We start from the raw sequence: 17,231 nt of genomic DNA, 5'->3' as shown, positions 1-17,231 counted from the left end.
CTTTCCAAAATGATGGAAAAGAAAGATTATTTTTAATTTTCCAATCTGAAAATTATAGTTGGAAATTGAGGAAAATCTCCATATTCTAAGTATTTTTAAAAACAAGGGCAGATGTATTTGAGAATATCTCTGCAGTTTTATCCAGCAATTGATCTCATCTCTCCTACAAAAGCGGATCATTCTCCTGTCTGAAAGAGCTATGGTTTTCTAGGCAGTCCAACATTAGGACAATAAAGTGTAGGCTGTTTATGCTATTGGTTTGTAAGTGGCACTGTAAGCTGTCAGAGTGCAGACTATCTGTTTTTAATTAACTTCAGCAAATGTTCCCGGGAGGTTAGACACATCAAATAAATTCGATAAACAATAAGCCTTAATTTAGCACCTTTCATCCAAAAAGCTTCAAGTTCTCTATAAATATAAATTCATTACAGCACTCAGCAACTTTATCGAATAGGCAGAAAATAATCCTCTCCCTTATTTAATAGGGAAATAAAGACTAGAAGAGGGAAAACAATCCATCTGATTTTACACTCATTTTCTAGGTTGAGGAAACATATCCATTTCCATATTTTCTCCCTTTTCTTAAAACTTAAAGAGGTCTTCTACAAATGTCATCTTATTAAGTACTTATATATTTTTTGTAATTATATGAAAAGAATTCAGAATAACTAGCAATCAATCTCTGACTAGACACTAGAAACAGAACTAAAATGGATCCATAAGAAATCACATTGACGGTTTTGGCTTTGTCCAAATGTCCATTCCCAACATCAACACCATGGTTGCCTAATAGAAACTCAGTAAAACTCTGAAATGAGTTTCATGAATGAGTTTCCAGTGCGTCTTCTGACTTGTCTTATGATTCCACAAATGGCAGGAAATGCTACCATCTTCTCCAGACTGCCAAGGGAAGTAAAGAGACCTATTAGAAGTTTCTGTAAGGAAATTTGAGAAGTGCCATAGTAGCTCACACTGCAACCTAAAAAGAGTTGCAGAGTTGTCATATATGATAGCCAGGAAGCTATAGGAGACCACAAGATCATGTTAGAAAGAACTCAAGAATCAACTTGAAGAGGGTCTCACTGGCCAACTATGGGATGATTTGAGCATCAATAAAAGTAACACCTGCAACGGCTTGAAACACATTAAATGTGCCTAACTAAATGCATTAATAAACAACCCTCAAAAAGAATATATATAACTGGCTCTGTCTTATTTTGAGACTGGTAAATAAAGGGAAAGAATCAAGAGTTTATACTGCCAATCTTAGACAAGTTTTACCACTGGATAATTAAGTAGTTAAGAGGTAAATTTTCTTTTCATAAACAGCAGGCATTCCATGCAATAAATGAAGAGGACATAAGAGAATTAGAATATTACTATTTCATAGCTCCTAAATAAAAAATTTAAGCACTGATTATCAATGGCTGCTAACACTAAAATAAATAAATAAATAAATAAATAAATAAATAAATAAGAAGTAACCAGACAGGATTTGCCTCTTGATTAGAATAACAACATCACCTAAGAAGTAGCCTTGCCAAAAACAAACAACAGTAAACAAACAAAAAACCGAGAATCTGATCAAGTGTTTAGTTCCAACTGCCAAATTACAAAAAATTCAGAGTACTGAGGAACATGTTACCTCATGGGGACACAATCAAGAAAACCTAGAATAGAAAACTCCATAGGGCAAATGACCCATTTGCTTTAACAAATAAATTGCAAGAAGGTAAAAAGGAGATGGAGGGGATATCTATAGACTTAAAACCATTAAAAAAGATACACCAACAATGTGCAAAGGATGCAACTTATCTAAATATGATTTTTTTTAAAAAGCTGTTAAAATTGTTGAGGCAATTAAAGCTTTGCATACAGACTAGATATTTGATGATACTAAGGAAATATGAGTTTTTTTTTAAAGTGTGATAATGGTACTGTTGTTATGTAAAAAATTCTTATCTTTTAGTGAAACATACTGAAATATTATGGATAAAATGATATGATGGTCTTTTCTATAAATGCTGCTGGGACAACTGAATATCCACATGTAAAAGAATGATGTTGAACCCTGACCTCATACTATACAAAAATTATCTCAAAATGGATCAAAGACCTAAATATAAGAACTAAAACTATAAAACTCTGAGGAGAGAATACAGGGGTAAATTTCCATGACCTTGGACTTGGCAATGGTTTCTAGCTATGACAATAAAAGCACAAACAACAAAAGAAAACACAGATAAATTGGATTACATTAAAATTAAAAACTTCTATGCATCAAAGGATATGAACAAGAGAGTGAAAAGAAAACTCCCAGAATGGGAAAAGTATTTGTAAATCATATATCTAATAAGAGTCTAGTATCCAGAATATATAAAGAACAGATCAACAACAAAAAAATAAACAACATAATTTAAAAATGGGCAAAACACTTGAATAGACATTTCTTCAAAGAAGATATACAAATAACCTGCAATCACATGCCAAGATGTTTATCATCAACAGTCATTAGGAAGTTGTAAAGCAAAACAATAAGATACCACTCTATACCCACTAGGATGGTTATAATTTTTTTAATAAGTCAGAAAATAACAAATGTTGGCAAGGATGTGAGAAATTGGAGCCCTCATATACAGCTGGAGGGAATGTAAAATGTTGCAGTCACAAACAGTTTAATGGTTCCACACACATTAAGTTAACATAGCATTGCCATATGACCTAGTAATTCCAATTCTAGGTATATACTCAAAAGAATTGAAAACCAAGTATTCAAACAAAAACTTGCATCAGAATGTCCAAAGCAGCACTATTCACAATAGACAAAAGGTGGAAGTAACAAAAATGTCCACCATTGGATGAATAAACAAAATGTGGTATATCCTATAATAAAGTATTATTTTGCTATGAAAAGGAAAGAAGTACTGATGCCTGATACAACATGGCTGAATCTTGAAAAGATTATACTAATTGAGAGAAGGACCAAAAAGGCTCTATATTGTATAAACCCACTTATATGAAATATCCAGACTAGGCAAATCCCTAGAAACAAAAAGATTAGTGGTTGCCAATGGTTTCCTTTTGGAGTCATGACAAAGTTCTGGAACTAGATAGTGGTAATGGTTGGACAATACTATGTACTTAATGCCACTAAATTATATATTTTAAAATGGTTAAAATGTTAAATTTTATGTTATATATTTTTATCAGAACTTAGAAAAAGAGATATAATGAAAAGATATGTTTCAAAATAATAGAAGGGAAGAAGTGGGTAAGCATATGGATGGGCAGGATTGGTCAATGATTGATGGTTTGGGGACTAGTGTTGCGCATACGAGTGTCCATTATATTGTTCTCTTTACTATTGTGTATTTGGGGGATTCTCTACAATACAAAGTTAAAGAAAAATCCCATTGTGTAGCAAACCATGGTTCAATGGTGGCAGGATAGACTGAAGAAACATCCTTGGGTTGAAATATTTTCTCAAGTGAGCTGAATATGTTTGTGCTCCTTTCTCTTCTCAAATCTCATTTTGACAAACACAGTGACCAGACCTCCTATGAATCCTTCCATTGCTCCCATATCAGCAGGAGAAAATGTCCCACTGCTGAGCTCTATTAGGCCACGAAATTATAGTTCCCAGGGAAAGCAGTGGAAGCCCAGTGACTCTAGTCTTTTAAAATTAGATTGGACAAAATACTTTCAAATATTCAGTAGGAAACAATCCTGCTCTAGCCAGGCACTAATGTCAGTGATTTCTATAATTTGCTTCGCTATTCAGCTCTAGCTGAAGGCTGCTGAATTCTTTTCATCTCACTATGGAATGAAATGATTGTTAAATTATGTAATGGGATTTTTTTAAAAAAGAGAGAAAGAAAGGAAGAAACCAGCATTTGCTAGCAACTGGTTCCTGCAGCCACACAGTGACACTGATAATTACTGCCACCACGCAGCAGGGACCCTCCCTCATCACAAGTAACCTCATCACATTAATAAACAGAAACAGGGCTCAACATGCCAAGCCCAGCAGCAATAAGTCAATAACTTCACATCTCACAAGCAAGAAATAATGGATCATTAATATTTTCCCCCAAAGAAAGTTCTTGAAGAGTTGACACTGGGGCAACAATACTTGCTAACATTAACTGAGAATTTGCCATGTGCCGGGTGCTGGGCTTGGTGATTTGCAGCTACTGATTCATTAATACGCCATTTCCTCAATTCCCTTTTCCTTATTCACTTAGAAATGAAGCTTAGTAATGGTCTGCAGCCTTATCCATGGTATATCTACTCATTAAGTAAGCAGAGCATGTTGAAAGAATGGTGCTCTCTCAAGTACTAGTTATGTGACCCTGGGCATGTATGTTCTCTAACCACCCTGGGCTCAGCACCCCACCACCATCACTATAAAATGCAACGTAAAACAATAAAATAAAATAAAATAAAATAAAATAAAATAAAATAAAATAAAATAAAATAAAATAAAACAAAACAAAATAAAATAAAATAAAATAAAGTAAAATAAAATAAAGCAAAATGTTTGGTGTGAACACTAAATGTGTTTATGAGTGTAAAGGTCCTAGCAGTCCCAAATCTTAAACTATACTTATTACTTTTTATCTGTTGGTCTGTCTGCATTTTTAAAAACGAGCAACCAGGAAGAGTTTCCAGCTTGGAAGATGGTATCAATAGCTTCCCAAGATCCACTTCAAATGGCTGACAGAGCATGGGGCACATGCATTTCTATAACCTCTATTAGCAAAAGAGCACAAAGAACACATGGCTTTTTTTTAAAGGTTGTATCACATGGCAAGAAAAAAACAGTGGTGCATTCCAGGATGTCGGATCTTTTTATTTGAGGCTGAAGAGGTAGAGGGAAAGGTTTAGAAGGAATGGTACATTTGAAATGCTCTTTCCACACCACTGAAATAACTGGGTCAGAAAATAGAATACACCTGTGTGTCACTTGGGAAAAGAGAAGAGAGGCTGGGTTGAAGGTGAGAACAGAACTAAGCTCAGGCAGGAAGGGGCCTGGACCTGGAACCGTGTCACTGACTAGATATTTAAGAAACAATATAGTGAAGCGAGACCCAATTAAGAGGGAAGGGGTTGGGGTGCCTGGGTGGCTCAGTTAGTTAAGCCTCTGACTTTGGCTCAGGTCATGATCTCACAGTTAATGAGTTCACGCCCTGCATCAGGCTCTGTGCTGACAGCTCGGAGCCTGGAATCTGCTTCAGATTTTCTCTCTCTCTCTTTCTCTCTCTCTCTCTCTCTTTCTCTCTGCCCATCCCCTGCTCTCTGCCCATCCCCTGTCTCTGTCACTCTCTCTCAAAAATAAATAAAACATTAAAAAAATAATAATAATAAAAGGGGGAAAGTGTTGCCTGGATGATTTGGACACGTAGTTATTGTTATCGACACTAAAAAGGTTAACTTTTAAAAACAAAGAGTTTGTTTTTAATGTTTACTTATTTTTGAGAGAGAGAGCGAGAGTGGGGGAGGGGCAGAGAGAGGAAGACACTGAATCCAAGGCAGGTTCCAGGCTCTGAGCTGTTGGCACAGAGCCCGACACAGGGCTGGAACCCATGAGCCATGAGATCATGACCTAAGCCGATGTCAGATGTTCAACTGAGTCACCCGGGTGCCCTTTAAAAAAGAACAACAAAAAAACACAAAGTTCTAACATATGTCAAAACTTACATGGTTGTTTGTCATGTATTTTTGTCAGTTGTCTTATATTTGTTTTCTCTTAGAGGCTGTGGGGGGAGGAGGCACTTATTATGCCCTCCTCTGTCTTCCCCTCTCCAGGACAATATTGAAGCAAAAGGTCTTAGGTCTCAGCTGAGCCCAGAAGGAATTTCAGAAGCACTGCCTGAGCCAGCCCTGAGCTCACCTCATCAGGAGGGGCCTTCAATATGGAGTCACCTGCTGTGGTCACTTCTTTAAAAAAATTTTTTTAATGTTTTATTTTATTTTTGAGAGACAGAGAGAGACAGGGCATGAGCAGGGGAGGAGCAGAGAGAGAGGGAGACACAGAATCCGAAGCAGGCTCCAGGCTCTGAGCTGTCAGCACAGAGCCCGATGCGGGGTTCGAACCCATGAACGTGAGATCATGACCTGAGCTGAAGCTGGACGCCTAACCAACTGAGCCACCCAGGCACCCCTGTGGTCACTTCTAACCTGCACTTTCCAATCCTAATCACCTCTGAAATACTTTTAGAAGGTTTATCCTCAGAACCAACTTAAGAAGCTTAGGATGATTTCTGGGGTCCCTACAGTATTCACTGGTCTGCTAGTTAACTGGTTTTAAGATCCTATATAAGAAACAATGCTTTATGATATTTTAGAATTGCAGGCACTAGCCCCAAACACCTCAACTTGTTCCCCTCACATATCACTAGTCAGTCACTCACAAGAATAACTATTAACAGATCCTTCTCTTTTATAGTAAAAGGAGGAGAAAGAGGCAGGGAGAGGAAGATGAGGGAGCAGGATGCTTAAGGTCTGTCTAAAATGAGAGAAGTTCTGGGGCACCAGGGTGGCTCAGCCAGTTAAGTGACTGACTCTTGATTTTGGCTCAGGTCAGGATCTCATAGTTCATGAGTTCAAGACCCGCATCGGGCTCTGCTTGGGATTCTGCCTCTCTCTCTCTCTCAAAAGAAATAAATAAACTTAAAAAAAAAATTGAAATGAGAGAAGTTTGTACTGAGCAACTGAAGGGGCATTCCAAGAAATGGGTAGGAAAGATAAACTCCCAAGAATTCACAGCTCTGCAGAGGATAAGCATCTTGACCTTGAAGGTCCAGAAACATCAGAAAGGCACAGGATATTTTTATCATGTGTGGCTGGGAATAGCCACAGATCTCATCTGCATGATTTATGAAGGTGTAAACAAAACCAGTACTTTGTTATAGAATGCTGTCTCACTTGTCAGAGGTAGTTTAAAGTCCCACAATATAAAATACACGTGTATGTAAGTACAGAAATTGGCAGGTGTACATATGAACGTGCTTACCATTTAAGCCAACTTAGGTAAAAGTAAAGTAAAACTGGTGGGAATTTCAAATTTGGAAATGCATTCATTTTTAAACTAGCATGTATTTGAAAAGAAAAATTCCTTCTACATTATATTTTTAGACTTCAGAACAAGTGCTTGAACTACAAATTCTAAGTTTTGCAAAGACAAAAAATTGAGTCCCAAGGACGTGAAGTCTCTCAAACTTTGTCAATATAGTTTCTGGATAATGAACGACTTTATATCTTGAGAACGACAATGGGAGTTTGAATATATGGAGCCAACTGGTACTTTTAGCGACAAGAAGCCTGTGTAAAGGATAGGCCCACTACAAGGGCTCAATGGTTACCATGTCTAGGGAGAGAGAGCCTCAGAGTTGGCATAGAAGCATTCAGGGAATAAGCAAAGTTAGTTGCATCTTGTATTTGGTTTCTGGTGCTCAAGTTTCTCAGTATGTATGCAAGCTCAGCTGGGGAATTTTTCCTGTTAGGAGTAAACCATTACGTGTCCATTCTGCTCACAGAAACTAACCTTATTAAGGCCGTTGAGAAATGCTCAATGCTGCTGGTCAGAATGTTACAGCCAAATAGAAGAATTTGGGGAAGGGATGGGAAAGCAAGCTTTCAGACAAGTAAAAACAGGAAAAGAAGAGAAAATACTAGCCTCAGAAGATTTATGATTAAGCAGCTTGATAGTTGAGGATTTTGAGAAGCATTTAGGTTAATGAGACACAGACTTTGGTTCAGAATTTATCTAGAAAAGGAACCAGAAGGTTTGTTTAGACCAGTGGCAGAATAACTCTGGGGACACATAAGTTTTCCTTCTGCTCAGGTGAAAAGAAGTTTAAGCACATTTCAAATGAAATTCATTGGGATAAAAGAAGAAATCATTTGTACATTCTTGTCACAGAATCACCCATCGGTTCATAAAAATGGCTCTTTTAAAGCTGATCTCAGGCCCTGTTGCAAAGTATCAAATTAGGTATGACTTTAACTCTGTGTTTGTAACTAAGTAACATATCTCTATAGGTCCTGCAATAGGACAGCTCTGAGACTGGAAGCCTGTTTACAATCATTCCTCCAAATATTTCAGGCACTCCTTCTAGAATTACCAAAGTTAGCCTTTCAAAAATTTCTACTCACAAATAATAAGATTCAATTACTTCTCCAGACAAATGACCTAGGCTCTATATATATGAAGAAAGGAGTTCTTTAGTTATACAAGTGACAAATACTGATTAAAACAATCAAAAAAAATTAAAAAAGGAAAGAAAAGAAAAATAAAGCCTCATTTCTGATGCATAGAACTCAAAAAGGAGAAATATTAATTATTCAAAGGACTCAGCTACAGGTGGCTGAATTTTTAATAATGCTATCTGCAGCATTTCATATTTATACTTTACAACAACCAAAAATGTCAATGGGCATGATCTTTTTGCCAGGCAAGATGCTACAGCAAATGTAAACTCTAGCAGACCTAGGTCTGGAGGCTGTGGCCAACATCACTGCAGATTCTAGAAAGGATCTCTCATTGGTTCATCTCAATATCTTATTTACAGATGATCTTATGCAGGAGCTAGGCAACTAACATCAATATGTGAAGTTTAGCATGTATGGAAGTCACCTGGGAGTGGTGGAATTTCTGGTACAAATTGGAGCAGGCGTGTGCTCCCCAAACAGTTATAACACACTGCTGCTATTGGGGGTTTCAGGCCCAGCATTTTCAAATCATCCTGGTTTTCAAAACTTTTTAAGGAATCCAGACTTTTGCAAGAAATTGATTTTTTCTAATGTTGCCATAACTAAAACACCGCCATCTTATGTGACTAAAACTAAATACATTCACCCAGACAGTACTTAGCCTCTGGGCTGCCAGTTTGAAAACCCAGGCCTATTACTCTAAAGTTACCATTTTTATATGGAAGAAACCAGATGTCAGAGATGCTGCCTCTGCCAATACCAGAACCCAGGTCTCTGGATTCCAGATCAGGTTTCAGCCAACGGTGGCAATGTTTGTCCCCTCAATGCATATATAGTTTTTGAACTCTTAGCTCTGCAAGGCTATACTGTTGCAATCTAATGAATGGCTTACTGAGACATTTCAGTACAGTAATCTGCTGTCTTACTTGACCACCTTACATTTTGGAAACTAATCGGATATTATTGCTTTTGGGGTGCCTGGGTGGCTCAGTCAGTTGAGTCTGTCTTCAGCTCCACCGTTGGGGAATTCCAGCCCTGAGTTTGAGTCCTGAGCGTGCTGACAGTACAGAGCCTGCTAGGATCCTCTGTCTCCCTTTCTCTCTGCTCCTCCCTTTCTCTTTCTCTCTCTCTCCCTCTACTCAAAAATAAATATTATTTAAAAAAAAAATTTATCATTGTTTATAAGATATTCTAGTCCTGGGATTGTGGTAGTATGAGAAGACAGCAAAATATGTATGATTTTGCCTTCTAAGGTTAGAGTATTAGTACCCCTAATAGATGGTACTTGTCCCTCAGTCCCAGTGCCCGAATGGTGTGCAGCAAAATGGAGAGCTTCTCATCACTGAGATGGGGTGGAATGAGACGGCTGTGCTGTGTGACAGAGCTTGCTTGTTTCCAAGAGATCAGAATCTTTATTGAAAGAGCTCCCTTTTTTGATTTCCGGTTCAGGCCCTGAGCGGTTGATAAAGGAGAATTACTTAGCCATTATCAGAAGTAGCTGTATTTCCTCAAAGAGCTGGTACTAAACCAGAGTTTATCTCTACAACAAGACTGATAGAATTCGCACAGATTATAATTCAATCAGACACCTAAAACAGCACATGTGTTGGCTGGTAGGATATGTGCAAAACCTCTAGCCACAACAAAAGAAATAACTGGGGAATATTTCCTGTAGTCTGGATACTGGGAATGCATGTTAGAAAGTGCTGCTTTTGGGAAGCTTGGGTGGCTCAGTCAGTTCAGCATCTGACTCTTGATTTCGGCTCACGTCATGATCTCATGGTTCATGAGTTCGAGCCCTAAATTGGGCTCTGTGCTGACAGCATGAAGCCTGCTTGGGATTCTCACTTGCTGCCCCTCCCCACTCACACTTGTGCTCTCTCTCTCTCTCTCTCTCTCTCTTAAAAAAGTGCTGCTTTGGTTGCTACAGGTTACGTCTCTATATAATTCACAATAACATTTTTATATAAATGTAATCCTAACAGAATGCCATTAGTCCAAAGAGTCAACTATCTGTGATCTTTGCAATTGTTTGCTAAAACATTCCCAAAAGTCTTAAGGTACTCCTCAAGGCATATTTCTTAGACTTCCACATCAGTCTTATTAGTAGCTAACTGGTCCTGCTACCCTCTTTGAAAATTGGGGAACTGAGGAATGGAGGTTAAAGATGAAGTCAAAATAAACCCAAAGCGTCAATCCTATTTGGAACACCAACTTTTGATATCAGAATTATTTTTTACAACTTAAAAGAATGTAAAGCTCAAGGGCTTGATTCTAGCATAAGAGAGCTTGGGGTTAGCTAGCACACTGGCTTTATCACTCACCAGCTGTAAGACCTGGGGTAAATTTCTTAACTTCTCTGAGCCAAATTTCCTTATCGGTAAAGTGGGGATAATGATAGATCTAAAGTATAGAGTAGTTGTAAAGATCTAATGAAATAATATGATAATGCAAAAAAACCCCAAAAAACCCAAAACCATAAAATTTGGCATATGAGAAGCAAGCAATAAATATTATCTGCCACTGTTATTATTAACACAGAATGGCTCAAATTTAGTGAGTCGGAGCCCTTGGAGTAATGATACACAATCACATTCTATAACCAAGGTCCCACCAACATTGTACTCTGGTATTAATTTCCCATTATGTTTCTATTCTGCCTTTACTTTTCCAAGTTCCCCCTGAGTTTGTTACCAAATAGAAAGAGCACAACTAGAAAAAGAAGATGGCCTCATCCTCGTAAGCATTTCATGGCTTGGTATTTTTTTCCCTGGTAACACAGAAGCTAATGGACGATTACTAGTGGGGATGGTCCCTGCTAGGCCCTCTGTCTTCCAAGCAGAATGTGGGTCCTACTTAATTGCAGGTGGTCAAATGGAATGTGAAGGCCTGGCCCTCCCTTGGTGCCTGGGTTTGGGAGAGACCACTACTTGCAGATCTCCCTTTGCCAACCTCAGGAAGGGGATTCGCTTGCTAAAACAGTCTCCTAATTGGCCTCCCTGATTCTACTCTGGCCTCCATCTGGTCTAGTCTCAACCCAGAAATGGGAGAGACCCCTTAACTACGTGGCTCATATTCCATCCCTCCTCTACTTTCAAAACCCTCTAGTGGCCCCCCCACCTCACTCAGAGTAAAAGCTGATATCTTTCCAATGGTCGGTAAGGCCTTGCATGATGTGGCTCCAGGTCTCATCTCCCAGGTTTCTGATCACACTGCTCCCATTGTTATTCTTGGAAACCACCAGGCTTGGAACACGCCTCCTTGAGTCTTCTACAATGGGACTTCCTCTGGATGCAACCCCGTCAACCTTTCCCTGCTCTACTAGGCTCTTGTCAGCTTCCAGCCCTCTCTACACTTTTCTTACTAACTATATTTATTTTCTATGGTCTGTAGCAGGAGTGTAAGCTACATGTAAGTAGGGGCTTTCTTTAGTTTTGTTCATGGATATATCCTAAGTGTCTACAAGAGTCCCTTTCGTCTAGCAAGTGCTTGATATATATTTGTAGGATGAACAAATGAATGGTGACTGAATAAATGAATATATACACTTGCAGACTCTTGATTCCCAGCAACCACAGCTGTCTTCGTGGGAGGAGCAGCTGGCTAGGGTGAGAACTGGCAGGCAGCAACTGATTCCCAAGAATACGAAATCTCCTGTTCATGCCATGCAGATGCAAACGGGCTTCCTGCTTTCTCCCAGTGCCTATTGGAAAATGGACTGCAGGTCTGCTTATTTAAAAACAATAACAACAAACTTCCAGTGCCTTTCACAGAACTTCAGGCCAAGCTAAATTGTCACATTTCAGGATGCCTGCATTCTGACTCTGCATTCATCCATTAATGAGCTTTGAGGCCCTGGGAAAGTCAATTAACTTCCTGGGGATCCAGCAAAATAAAAGACGACTAATTTTGTTTCCAACTTAAAAAACTGCAGCATTAGGAAAAGGGTAAAAATAAGTGAATCCCTGCTTGACCACTCCTCTCTTTCTTTCAACCAATTTCTAAATAAACATCCAGATTTTAACAATTCACTCTCACAAGAAAACCAACTCTCCTATCTGGCCCATCTCACAGAAGAAGTGATAAATAGTTGGGTGTGACTCAGCTTGTACTATTGCAAGTGATTCCTGAAGGTGGTGGTTCCAAAGCTACATTAATGCTTTCGTTTAATTTGGAACCAGGGCCCTGACCAAACAAAAAAACTCTCTGCAGACAGCATTAAAACAGCTATCATTCTCCACTTGTTATCTGCTGAAGCTTATGGCAATATGGGGTCATTGCTAAAAAGCTAGATTCTTGATGACGTAGAAGTCCTTTAGGAACACAGAGATATTCCTACTTGAATCATCTTATCACTTCCTGTTGAACTTTTAGTCCACAAATAAAATGAACTCTCAAAGTACCTGCAGCCATCTGCTTTGTACTGACATTATTAGCAACCAGGTCTGTAGAAATAATAATCATTTTCATTTACAGTCCAATTATTCTATCAGCCTCGTATGCTCAGCACCTTCCTGGCACTGAGGCCACAGAGATGCAAACACAGTCCTTGCCTCAGATTGCTGACTGTCTTTGAGGAGCAAAAACAGCCCAATGGGGAGCAATTAAAAAAAGAAGAAACAGAAGTGGCTCTGATGTTCAACGTAAGAGAAAGTTTAGAAGAAAAAAGAAGCAGACATAAGAAAGAAAAAAATGTTTTAAAAGTTAAATTAGTGAAAATACTACCCAGATACAAATATCTTCGACACCATTGGTATCCTAGACATCCCCATCATTTAAATAGACAATAGATACATTTTTTCTTTTATTTCCTTTTTCTTCCTTTTTTATTTGCCAAAAATGAAAATGTATTTTATCTAATCATAGTATTTTTAAAAGGCTTTAAAAAAATCCCATTATATAAGTTAATGTTTTTGCACTATAAATATAAATCTACATCATTGTAACTGGCTGATGTGTCCTTTCACACTGTCCTTTAATGGATTTACTTAAGCAATTCCCTATTGGTTACCTTCTACATACATCTTTATACAGTTACCCAAATATTTATTTAGGACACATTCCTGCATATCTATCTATCTGTGTGTGTGTGTGTGTGTGTGTGTGAATGTTTATCTGTATGTATCCCAAATGCCCTTGAGTAAAGATAAGAGTAGTAGCCTCCAATCTTCATTTCTATAAGCAGGGGGTATGAGTGTCCATTCTGGGCATATCATTTAAAAAAAATCTTTGCCAATCTATAAGTTTAAAAAATGGTATCTAATTCTTGTTCTGTTTTGCATTTATATTGTTGGTATGATTATATTTTAAGAACATCTTTACAGGTAATTGATAATTCTTACTTTGCTAATTGCTGCCTCATTCTTAACTCAATCCTTCTTTTAGTTCCATATTTTTCTATTATACCATATTATTTCTATTATTATTTCTAAAAACTCTTCCTCTCTAAAGGCTACTAAATTCTTTCTCATCATATATAAAATATTTTTCCTAAATTAGTTACTTGCATTTTACCTTGTTTTTTATGTTTTTTTGTAATGAGAATCTTAAAAAAAAAATGTATACAGGCAAGTCCATCAAAATTCTGTTATGTGGTTATGCCCTTGCATATATGGCCTCGTTTATCTTTTTTAGTATTACACAGTTATAGCTTTTTTCTCTTACTATTTTTACATTTTTAATTTTCACATTTATATCTACTATACATTTAAGAGGCCACAATTAAAATATTACTATAACTTTTTCAGAAATCACATAAAAATATATAAAATCAATGTGATCATACAAAGTGGGTTTATTTACCCCAAAATACCTTTTTTATTTTAAATTTAAAGATGGGCTTATGGGGGAAAAATATACAGTAGCTCTTTTCACTTCCAAAGATTATAGTATTCAGTTATCAAAATACATGAAAATCTTGTTATTTTTCTGAGCTAACATTATAATATTCTTTTTGTCACCAATTCTGTTCACTGTGTACGTTTTATCTTCTCAACTGGACTACAGACAGATGTCTTTGCATTAAGAGAGTAAACTGAGATTCTTTGATTAGCTGTCCATGAAATAGTAGTTGCTGGATTCACACAATTTAGTATATAATTTGGCATATAGTAAATTCTGTCTAATTAAAGAATTTTGTGTGTCAGACACATAGTAAGAGCTCTAGAAAATGAGTAAGATGGTAAGTGGTTAAAAGGGTATTTTTAGAGTAATTAATCCAAGCAGCAACATATGGAATGAACAGAGATTCAAGAAAGAGAGAGCGAGGTAGGTCAAGTAGAAGTCTACTGCAAAATCTAGGCTTCCACTGAACGGGCCCACATGAAGTTAGCAAAGGAAGATTAAACCAAGACAGCGTTATAAGCCAGCCTGAGAGATAAGAATGAATAAAAGTTTCATGGACAGAAACCACGAAGGTGAGAGGAAGAGCAATCTAAGCAGGGCAGGGATAGGAATAGTGGTTTTGGTAGCAGATATACTGAATTTACCTTCCTTCAGTGGGACAGCTGTCTCACAAACTGTCAAAGATACAGGACTGGGGCACATAGCTAACTAGAAAGGAAAGCAACCATGAGAGTACTTATATGGTATCAGATACTGTTTTAGGTATTTCATTCACAGAACTGGAATTTAAATTTCAGTCATCCACACATTAGCCAGAGATGAGGAAAAGACCCATAGAACTTGGTTAGATTATTGTTCCACCATTTCTAGCTACATAGACCTTGGGGCAATTAACTTACCCTCTTTGTAAACCTAAGTTCTGTCATCTAAGAAATGAGGCAAACTCTGGAAAACAGTATGGCGTTTCCTCAAAAAATTAAAAATAGAACTACACTATGACTCAGCAATTGCACTACTAGGTATTTATCCAAGGGATACAGGTGTGCTGTTCCGAAGGGGCACATGCACCCCAATGTTTATAGCAGCACTATTGACAATAGCCAAAGTATGGAAAGAGCCCAAATGTCCATCGATGGATGAATGGATAAAGAAGACGTGGTATATATATATATATACAATGGAGTATTACTTGCCAATCAAAATGAATGAAATCTTGCCACTTGCAACAAGATGGAATGGAACTAGAGGGTATTAGGCTAAGTGAAATTAGTCAGAGAAAGACAAATATCATATGACTTCACTCATATGAGCACTTTAAGACACAGAACAGATGAACATAAGAGAAGGGAAACAAAAATAATATAAAAACAGGGAGGGGGACAAAACATAAGAGACTCTTAAAGAGAACTGAGGGTTGCTGGAGGGTTTTTGGGTGGGGGATGGGCTAAATGGGTAAGGGGCATTAAGGAATCTACTCCTGAAATCATTGTTGCACTACATGCTAACTAACTTGGATATAAATTAAAATATGAATTAATTAATTAATTAGAAAAAAAGAAATGAGACTAAAAAAAATGAGACCATAATAATGTCCCTCTCAAAGAGCTGGAATAAATGACATAATACATAAAAAGCAAACAGTGTGATGCCTAACTCAATAAATGTGGTCACTAGTGGAAAAACCAGAGAACTTAACAACTGGCTTTAGGGATGGCCCACATTAAGGGGTAGAAGATAAAGATACTTTATCTTTAAAATGGGAAAATGGGAAAGAACCTTGAAAACACAATGTTATGGAAATTATGGGGCCAAGAGTTTCAAAGAAGGAGTTACTTAATCCAATTTAGTCATGAGGACAGAGAAATGAACCATTCAGCCCTGGTTGTTCTTCCTGTAAGTAAAGTAAATTTGGGTAGCACTACATACCCAAAGTTGGTCATCCATGCCTGGAGGGTTCTTTTTGATAAAAGCACCATAGTATGTAGCAATATTCCGGTGATGAGAATACTTCTTCAACATGTTAATTTCTTGTTTGATTTCTTCCTCTTCATCCTGTATTAGAATAATAAATATTATGTCATGAACAGCCATTGTGCTTAGTAGGATTCTGTTTTTCGTCACCATCTATATCAACTACACAATAAATTCTTTCTTAAGTTTTATTCTTCTGTGGTGGTAAACAAGCATACTGACTACAAAGAAAAAAAATCACAAGACATCAAATTGGCAATCCTAGAGGCTCTTCTGTTTGTACAGCAAACAGGCATAGTATGCAACCATTTAGAAAGAAAAAGCTCATCCTTTCACCTGGAAAAGATCAAGGTAGACAGACTATTGAAATAAAATTCACTCTCGGCTTCTGGGAACTATGGCCACTGACTACCTATCACTGATCATATCTGATCAGTAGGAAAGATTGGGGAAAGAAAAAAAAAATACAAGCTCTGACATTTAAAATTTGTTAGGTTCATTTTCTTTGAAGCCTACTTTTATTGAAGTAACTGACTGAAGATGATGAAAGTCAGCTGGGTAAGTTCCCTAGATCTGAAGAAGTTCACAAAACAGGGGAACTCATCTCACCTTCTGGAAACTAAACATAAAAAGAAAGGGGGAACGTGGCAGTGCCATGGATGTGAAAAGAGGTAACTCTCCTACAGACTAAGTTTCCTGATGTTCGGGTTTCATTCATTCTGAGTTTCACTTTGGAGTCCATCAACTTGGCCACTTTTGGAGGCCCTGGCACTATCGGTGGGGGGTGCATGTGCTCTCCCATAATTTTATTTTGATATGTACACATCAGTTGGATTTATTTCTGAGATTGGCGAGACAAAATTCCATCCCAGGAGAGTTATGTGAGATGTGCATTAGTAACAATTACCTCTGAGGGTAGGTTGTAACATCACCTTTACCTAAAGGCCACCTGTGCTGTGTCCCTGTCTGTCCCCTTGCAGCTTGGGCTGCTTGGCCTCACTTCAGTCTCTACATTGTCGGGCCCTTCTGCAGTTTTCCATGTGATGTCTTCTTTCCTGTCCTCCTCTGGACACAGCTTTTACTCATTATTCCTAATCGAGCTTAAAGGGCCCTCCTCAGGGAATGTCTTCCCTATTTCTCTCAGGCCATGTCAAGTCCCCCCTGCTGTATCTTATCCACCTCCTACACTTCACACAGGCATC

The 17,231-nt window shown here is 37.8% G+C and overlaps 1 protein-coding gene across 8 annotated transcripts in view; it reads right to left on the bottom strand.

The window, feature by feature from the left end:
- The window catches only part of TNIK (TRAF2 and NCK interacting kinase), a 392,848-nt gene that overhangs the window by 130,723 nt on the left and 244,894 nt on the right, over window positions 1-17,231 (bottom strand). For all 8 annotated transcript variants that reach the window (XM_060640743.3, XM_060640735.3, XM_060640736.3 and 5 more), the window contains exon 4: window positions 15,985-16,110. In XM_060640743.3, the coding sequence (XP_060496726.1) occupies window positions 15,985-16,110 (126 nt within the window). The remainder of the gene's footprint in view (window positions 1-15,984; window positions 16,111-17,231) is intronic.

This window comes from Panthera onca, chromosome C2 (assembly GCF_046562875.1).
Source record: "Panthera onca isolate mPanOnc1 chromosome C2, mPanOnc1 haplotype 2, whole genome shotgun sequence".
NCBI classification, from domain to species: domain Eukaryota; kingdom Metazoa; phylum Chordata; class Mammalia; order Carnivora; family Felidae; genus Panthera; species Panthera onca.
The sequence above is the reverse complement of the archived record's forward strand: the minus strand, read 5'-3'. Positions and strand labels throughout refer to the sequence as shown.